The sequence below is a fragment of the Ictalurus punctatus genome, chromosome 24 (assembly GCF_001660625.3).
Source record: "Ictalurus punctatus breed USDA103 chromosome 24, Coco_2.0, whole genome shotgun sequence".
In the NCBI taxonomy this organism is placed as follows: Eukaryota; Metazoa; Chordata; class Actinopteri; order Siluriformes; family Ictaluridae; genus Ictalurus; species Ictalurus punctatus.
The window spans coordinates 2,691,197-2,701,119 of NC_030439.2; the positions used below are offsets into that span (position 1 = coordinate 2,691,197).

Below are 9,923 nucleotides of genomic sequence, written 5' to 3' on the forward strand. Positions count from 1 at the left end.
AGCTAGCGCCTTGCATGGCAGCTCCTGCTACCACTGGTGTGTGTGTGAATGGGTGAATGAGACACAGTGTAAAGCGCTTTGGATAAAAGCGCTATATAAGTGTGCCATTTACCATTTTTACCTCAGAGTGTTAGAAAGAACATGTGCAATGTGTGTGGGGTGTCTGGAATACATATGGCCGTACCAGGTATGGTAACGTTTGTGTCAGGAATGGATGTGATCCAGATTTAACATAACTATATATATTTTTATGATCATGACCTTTGATCTAGATATAGAGAGTTAGAATGTGTATCTTTTTGACCTTTGACCTATACCTGTCAAAACTAAGGGTACATTATATACAAACTATTTCTCTCTGGTAGAAGATAAGGTGAACAAAGCTTTTGTATAAAAATTTCACGTCTGAACATGAAAAAAAAAAGACAGTTAAATAATTAATAACTCAATTGCGTACAAAAACACATAGTTTAAATCATTTAAATTAGGAATGTTGTATGGAGCATTTCTCTTTGTATCTGTTCTCTGGTATTTAGTACCATCTCATGTATAGTTTTAGCTAGCTGCCATGTGCTATAATGTATTTTAGTTGGATTTACACTGCAATTGAACCATTTATTTATTTATTTGGGGGGGGGGGGGGGGGGGTACTGAGACCACTTCCCACTTCTCAAACAGAAGTGATAAATAAATAAATAAATAAATAAAAGGCCCTGGGAAACACTTACTGAAGAGACCAATCCTGCATTCGACTTACCTCAGAAGTAGGAGATTGTTAGGAATTATGTCACTTTTTTGTGCATTCGCAGTACAGGACGGGGAAAAACCACGGACAGCTCTATGTTTGTTGTTTGTTCGCAACGATCTAGCCAGCTAACTGTGACGAGTGATGTATATTATTCTCCTAAAAACAGTGAACTGTAGAGTCAGTGTTATAGACGATGTCTGTATATTGATTGATCTGATTATAAAAACCGAGCATAACTCATTTAAAGGTAAGTGCTGTTACTGTGTTTACTGTTCATGCTCCGAGCCGCCATGTTGATTTGAGGTCGCGTGCTGAACTCGGGGATGAGGAGACCGTCCTGAGTTTCCTGATTAGGAGTCGAAGGGGCATTTACTTTGGTTTTTCTTAGTCTGGGGTCGGGAATTACGAGTTACAACCTTCCGTCGAACGCAGCACGGCTGACGGTTTGCTTCTGGAGGTTCGTTGTGGTGTTATTACTGTGAAACGGTAAAAGGTTGAAGTAAACTTCAATCGTATTATTTGCACTTATATAGTAATATATAATTATATAGAAATAATAACGGTGATAGTATCGTCCACTCGGCTGTACCAGCTCGAATCCTCCCACCGTTTAAATGTAGGTCACGGCAAGCAGTTAGCAAAACAGAATATTTATTAAGCACACATACATGGCATACAGATATCTTTTTATCCCAATATTAAGACTACTGAACATATTCACATCAGTGAATTTGTTTCTGACACAAAATCAAATATAAACAACAAAACATATACCATGCCTGCTACTTGAGACCCCCTTATCAAAATGAAATCTCTTGAAATGAAAGCTTTGGGTAAAACTACACCCGACACGTCGACCCGCTATATTATAATCAGAAACATAACACCTATCTTTTTGCTCGAAAAGCATGCTAGTGCTAGTTATCGATCTTTAAATTCAACGCCACGTTGGTTTGACATCTTGTTTTCTAACGCAGTCAAAGTTTTTAAGTGTGGCTTAAGAGTCCAAATCGTTTTCACAGAGTCACTTATCAGTGAGCGTTGGGATCTTCTCACCGACCGTGGTTTGTGTCAGTCTGCCAGATAGGGTCATAGAGATTCCTTCTTTTACTGCCATTTCCCTGGTGAATTCAGCCCATCAGCGGTAATGCGTATAAAACAAAACGTATATAAACATACTGTATATAATCCCATATTCCCACTGTATATTCACATTGTGCTAAATAATACAGAAACGTAACGCTAGATTGCATCAACCAAGATGTAGAGATGTACGTGCCTAACCCCGCTCGTCCGTGTTCATGGTTCGTTACGTCGCAACCGTTACTACAGGTACGACGGGCTGTCGGTCAGTTTGTGTGTTACCGTGGCAACACTCTATCCACTTGTGGCTTCTTTGGGAAATACTTTCATTGGCCATATTTTGTGTTAAAATTTCGGTTAACTTCTTATTCATTTCCTGCTTTGTCTAAAAGCAATTTCACAGTCGCAAACTGCGGCTTCATGACTGCGAATCACAGCCGTGCTGATTTTCCCTACAACGGCCGTCCTGCTCGCGTGATATTGCTTAATTATGTATTAAAATCGGAATGTGAACAAAAACCAAAAAAGGGGGAAGATTAAATATAGAACTGAATGCAAATGAGAGTGAAGGCTACACAGACAGATTAACCCCAGCTTTACTCTTCTGACAATTCTAAACCCTGGGCAATCTCCGCTCTGGCATTTACAGCACATAAAAAAATGTACAAATAAGTTGATCTCTTTGCCACGCAATGCTGTATCAGAATTAGCATCAGTATGTTTAACAGTGCATCAACATCACCAGTGACAAAAGTAATGTAACTGTAACTTATTTCAAAGGAACTGACTCTCTAACTCCCTTTCTGTTATTCACAGACTTTTTCTTTTGGTAAACTAAACCTGTAATCAGCAGAACAGCAGCTAGGAGTAATCCAACTGTCAAAATAATCCAGAAAGTGGTCCAGTCATGATCTGTGAGAAAAAAAAGGTATAAAGAACTAAAACATACGTATTATTAGTTCATTTTTAGCACTAAAATCAGCAAGTTCAAGGAACACAGTGCTTCAAAAGCTGAGAACTAATCTAAGACTACGTCGACATTAATCCGGACAGACCTGAAAACTGCATTTTCAAACGCTCTTTCCGCCTTCGCTGGCGTTTTCAAACGTTTTCCGAAACGTTTGCTCGTCCACACCGAAACGTAAAAACGTAAGAAGCTCTCCAGCCTGCGTCTGTTCGCTCAGGCGTTTCGAAAGTTGTGCAAAGTGACATTAATCTTTAACAAAGCTACCGAACTGGATTTCAGGCGCAACAACTGCACTACAACCAGCTTGTTTGTTTTGAGTTGAACGGGTCACGTGACACAAAATATGCCAAAAAGTTTTTTTTTTTTTTTTTTTTTTTTTTGAAAATCTCTGTTTTCTCAGACCACGCTACAACACATAAACGGTGTTTTCAAATCCATCCGCTTGGGAGAGCGTTCTTGAATAAGCTCAGCTGCTGTGGACTTACGGCCAAAAACGTCAAGAAAAACGTGTTTTTCAAATTCGATCTGGATTAATGGAGATGTAGACTACGTGATAATCTGTTGAAGTTATAAACTGTATATTTTGAAGTTATAACCAATACGTTCACAAATGCGTGTGAACAAGTAGCTGAATATAAAGTTTGTCTGCTAGATCAAATGCATAAATATAAATCTATCAAGGCACACATTACCGTGCCCAAACTGAAACGAAAGCTCCATACTGCAATTTGCATGCATGCAAAACAAATGGATGGAACGAATATCAGAGGACAAAAGAAGTCTTCGATACTCACGTTTACGTTTGGTGACGATGAACAGTTTCTTTGCCATGCCTTGACGGTTTGACGCAGTGCAAGTGTAGTTTCCCGGCTGAGAAACGGACAATGACGGGGACGATAAATCAAGTTCATTTTTATCCATTCCAGGTGTCACATTCCAGGTGTACTCAGAAGGAGGGTTTGCTCTGGCAGTACAGTTTAAGATGATCTCTTCATTTCCTATTTCTAGGATCTTCTGCTCTGTATCATTAGCGAACACTGGCTTGTCTGAAGAAAGCACAAAAAAAACAAAAACAACCTGAAGCACATAAAATAAGGAATCTAAGCAGTGCTGAATCTGTAAACGTGAAAATAGGGAAGTCAAAGGTCACGGAGCATAAAGGCAACAGCGTGCTGATCACTTCACTTTATACAGGAGTCATACACACTTAGGCGTAAGGCTAAAAGTGTAAGTATCAGAAAGAACGGTTCAAATAACATACAGCACAGGGTTCTCAGCAACGGGCCGACGAGTTTCAGAAACAGACACGACGCCGCCCTTGCTTTTTTTGTTTCCATCTTGTCACTTTTGCAAAGTCAGCTTTCACCATATCCATTGTGTGTGAGCACATGCTACTAATACTGTACATAATCACTGATTACTAGTTACCAAGCGGACACCGTAGAAATGAACTGATTGCATTGTTTTTTAGAAAGCCAAAGAATGATCATTCATATTCAGGCGTAAATGAAGTAACATGGACTTTCCTCCTGTGAATTATTTGCTGAAACATTATTATTATCATCATCATCATAATCATTTAAAATGCATGTGCTAATCTCACGCCGAGATCGCGAATACTTCTACAGGTGATATCTACAGGTCATATTTTAGAACAGCCCAACTTACAGTGTACTGCAATACTGAGACGTTCCGATTTCTTTCTAAGATGAGGCTGTAGTCCTTCTGGGCGCAGTTCCAGCTTTGCCTCACACCAATACTCGGCTCCATCGTCATTTCTGCTGGGCTGGATCAGGAGGTTTACGGTTTTGTTCACTGGTGTGATGGCGGTTTCATCAAAGGAGTGATTCGTCATAAGAAACTGTTGACTGTACCACATGACTTTAAGGTACAGAACAGGAGCAACATTTTGAATGTAACACTGAAGCAAGCAGGTTTCCCGCTCATTTATTGTTCTTGAGCAATTCTTCAAACTGACGGACAATGTGTCTGGAAGCTCTGTGGAGTAGAAATGTGTCTTAGTAAACAACAGCTAAACAATAATAATGGCTATTGATGAATGAAAGCTAGTGTTTGTAACTGGCAGCTGTCCATTCACTGGTGGCCATGTTTGAGCCATTATTTGGATGAATAGTCCCTTTTAATGTTAGTGTAAACAGAGCAGACATGGTGTAAATGCTATACAATGTAAATTTGGGAGTGTTTTATTCACATCACTTAATTGAAACGGTGACGCTTTTACGTGTCACGCCACAACACAAGCAGTTTTATGGCTAAGTGATTTTAAAGGCAACAATGCATAAGAGACAGCATCTTTGGACACTGTAAAGTTGATCACCCAAACATAAATTTATTTAAAAGACAGCAACTTAACTGTAAATAGTAACCGGGAGAACCTTTTCAATTTGCTCCCCGTCTTCCAAGTTCATGTAGCACAGTGCCTTTATATCCCAGTGTGTAACGCTCGGCACTGTCCACGTAAGGTGCCGGACGGTTTGTACCATATCCACTGCTCCCTCTGAGGCTTCCCAGCCTATTCCTTTATGGCTGGAGGTAGTGGAGCAGTTAGCTGAGGCTTGACTGCCATATTCCACCACCAGGCTAGAGGGCTGAAGCACCAGGAGGTCACCAGCAGCTAGGAACATATTCAAGGACAAATATGGTTTGAATTGCAGAATCATAGTCGGGATCATGTTGGATTCTCAACTAGTTTCTTCAATAATTAAATAACTGACAGACTTAGTGACTGAGAGGCATTAAGATCATTTTTAATGTTGAATAATCATAGTAACAGTGAGACAAGGCAACTGGACTTGGTTAGAGTTTGGCGCAGTCGTTGATTTTGGCTGGGACTGACTGCTGAGTTGCTTCCGACTCGTTCGTATGGGATGTATTGGGGTTCATTATGTTTTTAGTAATAATACGTTTGTTCTGTGAAGGAAATCGCATGTCTGATGACCTTTTCTCTGTTCTGGTTGCAGGGACACAATGTACACTTGGTCTGAAGACACTGATTGCTGATGCTGCTGCCGTTTCGCTATGATATCATAGCTGTTTTGCTACTGCTGCTTTTTTCTTTTTACTGGCCGTTTGTCATGGTGACTACCAGTTATAATTGCTGCTTGTTATTGACACTGTTTTGTTTTGCACTTTGGCCACTTTTGGAGGATTTATCCATCGCTTTGGTGCGAATCCAGCAAATCTTGTTTTCTTTGTTCCGTGCTGTGCTGTGACTAATGGTGTGGCTTCTGTTGTTCTTTCCGTTTGTGTTTTGATTGTTCGTATTTTGTCGTATTAAGTTGTCAGCTAGCTTACCCAGCTTCTGGTAAGCCATAGCCCTTTGTTGTCATTGTTTCTTGGTTGTTTGGGTTTTGGTTGGTGGATAAACCGGCAGCGATAGATCAAGTTTATTGTATTTTACGATTTTATTATTCATTGTCAATAAAGGAACTATTTTTGTATGAGTTCTCACATTTTACTTTGCCATCCTTTGGTAACTCGCCCGTGTCCTTGTCGGGGTTATTTTTCCAGGGTGGTGTAGTCGGTAAAATTAGAGTCAATTACATTATATGGAAACGGTGGGTTTCTTTCCACTTTTGCTATGCCACAATCACACTATTAGCTTTATTATTATTATTATTATTATTGTTATTATTATTGTTATTATTATTGTTATTATTATTATTATTATTATTGTTGTTATTATTATTATTATTATTATTATTATATTATGTATGCGTGTGTTAATCAGAAATGTGTTGCTTGTAAATACCTTATTCAGAAAAACCACTGAAAGGAGATATATGCGCATGCTCCTAACTGCTATGTCCACATATGATATAAGCTAATCTGCTGAATACTATGTCATAGTCTGTTTTGTTTATATTCACAGCATTATTTAGTTATTTATGTATTTATTTTTATTATATTGTTATTCTTTAGCACTACCTGTTATATTAGACACTTTCACATTAAAACTGTGTACTAGTCGGTGCTAAAATGTCACTTACTATTGTCTAGTGCCTATTGTCCTGTTTTAGTAGTACTGTAGTGTTCTGTGTTGTTAGCACACGTTTGCACGTGCACTTTATGTAGAAATGTGTAGATCTTATTAAGTTCTGTGTCGTCTCATGTGGTTAGTGTGTTGTTTTAAGTAGCAGGAGTTCCTGGAGGAACTCAGACGTACTTACAACAACCCTGTATACAATGTATTCCAATGTATACAATTTATACCTGTACGCGTATAAACATTGTATTTGGAATATGACTGCAGCCTGAGTATACGCAGACCTTAAACAATTTGATGCACATGTAAACAAATAAAACTGAATGTAAACGTAGAAACGTAGTCTGACTCGCACGTTTATGACGCTTTGGATCCAGGCCAACATTAATATTACTTAGCATTAATGTTACATTACTTAGACTGGCACTAATGTTACACATAACAATAGACTAGACTTTTTTAAATTTTATCTTGAGACTTGAGAACGGGAACAGGTGAGCCCCCTGGGTAATGTAGTGTATGTAGAGGGTTTATGAAGTGTATTATATTGTTCACTGAGAAGATTTATGACAAAGTACACAAAAGAAGTCTTAATATCCAGTGCATGTTTGCTTTTCACTTTAATTGATATTTTTAAGATTTAGCATTAGAGGAATGTTGGGGGAATGTTGGCGGAACGTTGGGGGAGCATTAGAGGAACGTTGGGGGTGTTAGAGGAACGTTGGGGGAATGTTAGAGGAATGTTGGGCTAGTGTTAGAGGAACGCTGGGGGAATGTTAGAGGAACATTGGGGGTGTTAGAGGAACGTTGGGGGACCGTTAGAGGAACGCTGGGTGAATGTTAGAGGAATGTTGGGGGAGTGTTAGAGGAACGTTGGGGGAGCGTTAGAGGAACGTTGGGGGTGTTAGAGGAACGTTGGGGGATGTTAGAGGAATGTTGGGGGACCGTTAGAGGAACGTTGGGGGAGTGTTAGAGGAATTCTAGGGGAAAGTTCTGCAAACCTAAAAATAACGTTCTGTTTCCTATAGAAATAGACAAAACAAAAACAAACCTTAAAAATGTTCTTGGAACCAAAAATGATTTGGAACTCAGAATTATTGACACCCTTGCTGGGTAAAAAAACGTGTATAAAAAAAAGCAGAACCGAACAGTTAATTGAAGTTAATTTATTGTAAGAAAAAAACATATAAAATGTTTTTTAAAGCAAAACCCTAACACTTCCCTGAGGTACATTTACTGCTAACTGACCATACCGTTGGAAAACTTCAGGCTGGCGGTTTACAGCGTGAGGAATGAATGTATTACACAGAGTTCAACAGGAGGATAAACAAGTGTCGATCAAAGAGCTCAGATCCTACCTTTGAGAATAAAACCCGCTGAGAGGAACACTAACCGGAAGAAGCCGCCACGCGCCATGGCTGAACGTCGTGTATAAAATAATCCCTGACAATAAAATAATCCCTGAGTGCTCGAAACAAATCCAACAGTCTGTAGCAACTCGGCTCATAACACTAAAACCCGCTCAAGTTACACACACACGCACACACACACACACACATATACACACACACACACCACGCCCAGGCCTGTCGTCAGTTACTCAGATGATCTGTGTTCACACACTGATAATGACACACATTAACCGGAGGGTCTCAAATTACTTTCTGAGAAACGTTCCATTTACCCCGGATGTGTCCTCTTTTTTTTGGAAATCTTCCTTCATATAGGATACAGCAAAGAGGCGTCGCTTCACGTCTAGTTTTAGTTATATAGTCAGAATCAGTCACCAATTAATTTACAGTGTTCAGTCGGCATTCACTACTGACTGCGTTTACGCGGACAACAATGATCCGACATTAACCTGATTAAGAAAATACTCTGATTAAGAAACTAGCATGTAAAGAGTAATTTTTTATTTCCTTAATCTGATTAAAGTCATACTCGAAGTAAACACAAATGGAATAAAGACGTGTGGAGTATTCCTGTTTTAGTCGCATTATCGACGTGCGTTACGGACATGTACACACCTTAATCACACTATTAACATCATGTGGGAGTTTTCACCGCATTGTGCGACAGGACATGTACACACACGGCAGCGCTCAACTGTTGAAGGCAAACAAGAGAGCACGGCTGCGTACTTACCTACTATATAGTAGGTGAAATTCACGTATTTCTGTAAATGTGCGGTTTGGGACGCAGCCCACGGTTTCAAGCAGTCGTCTATTAGCACGTATAACACGACAAATAATTGACTGCACTTGAAGTGTCTGTAAAATTCAAAATAAAAACACCCAAAACTGTATACGGTGCCATAACGAAGACCAACTGTATGTAGATACGTGAAATTCTGGAGGGACGTCGGACGGCGTGGCGCGGTGACGTAATGACGTGTGCTGTTAATCGGTCTGTGTTCTATAACGTGTAAAACCTGAACATGAAATTAGTATTCTAAACATGACTCATATAAACACCTTAATCACAATATTGTCTTATTCAGAATAAGGTCAATAATTAGATTACTGCTGTCCATGTAAACGTAGTCTGTGTGCTCTGTTCACCGCAGCGTTATCAGGTCTGAAATAAAATATCTATTCGGCGTCAAAACAAGGTCGATTCTGCAACACACTCCGCCGAACTGTCTGGTTGAATCACAACGTTTTCCTGTGCCGGAACTTGTCGGGACCGCTGAGAGGCTGTGACTGAAACTAAGATGCACAAATGTGTCGAGTCAGTGATCTAGATGTGGAGGAAGAGTTAGGGGTAGAAAAGTGCAAAAGAAAGATTGGAGTCAAACTCCAGGAACAGAAAGTGAGAGAGAAAATCATCAGTCCAGAATAAGAAAACAGGAGGATAAGATGTCGGTGAAGTTTATACTGGGCTGTTCCTCGCCCCAACGCCCCTGTCCCTGCCCGACTCACCCACCTACAAGAAAGAGAGCACAAAATCTTTCATTTTCATAATAATAATAATAATAATAATACATTTACATTTACATTTATGCACTTAGCAGACGCTTTTATCCAAAGTGACTAACAAATGAGAAAAGTACAAGCAAAGCGATATATCAAGCAGAGAACAATACAAGTAGTGCTACCATACAAGATCTAAATTTGAGT

At 39.5% G+C, this 9,923-nt stretch overlaps 1 protein-coding gene across 1 annotated transcript; it reads right to left on the bottom strand.

The window, feature by feature from the left end:
- Positions 1 to 1,382: 1,382 nt before the first annotated feature.
- Positions 1,383 to 9,716, bottom strand: LOC108257455 (cell adhesion molecule 4). The gene is made up of 5 exons (XM_053675149.1): positions 8,163 to 9,716; positions 5,173 to 5,433; positions 4,467 to 4,796; positions 3,593 to 3,844; positions 1,383 to 2,743 (listed from the first exon to the last, which is right to left on the bottom strand). The coding sequence occupies exons 1-5, from the start codon at positions 8,218 to 8,220 to the stop codon at positions 2,601 to 2,603; spliced, it is 1,044 nt and encodes a 347-aa protein (XP_053531124.1). The 5' UTR covers positions 8,221 to 9,716; the 3' UTR covers positions 1,383 to 2,600.
- Positions 9,717 to 9,923: the final 207 nt, after the last annotated feature.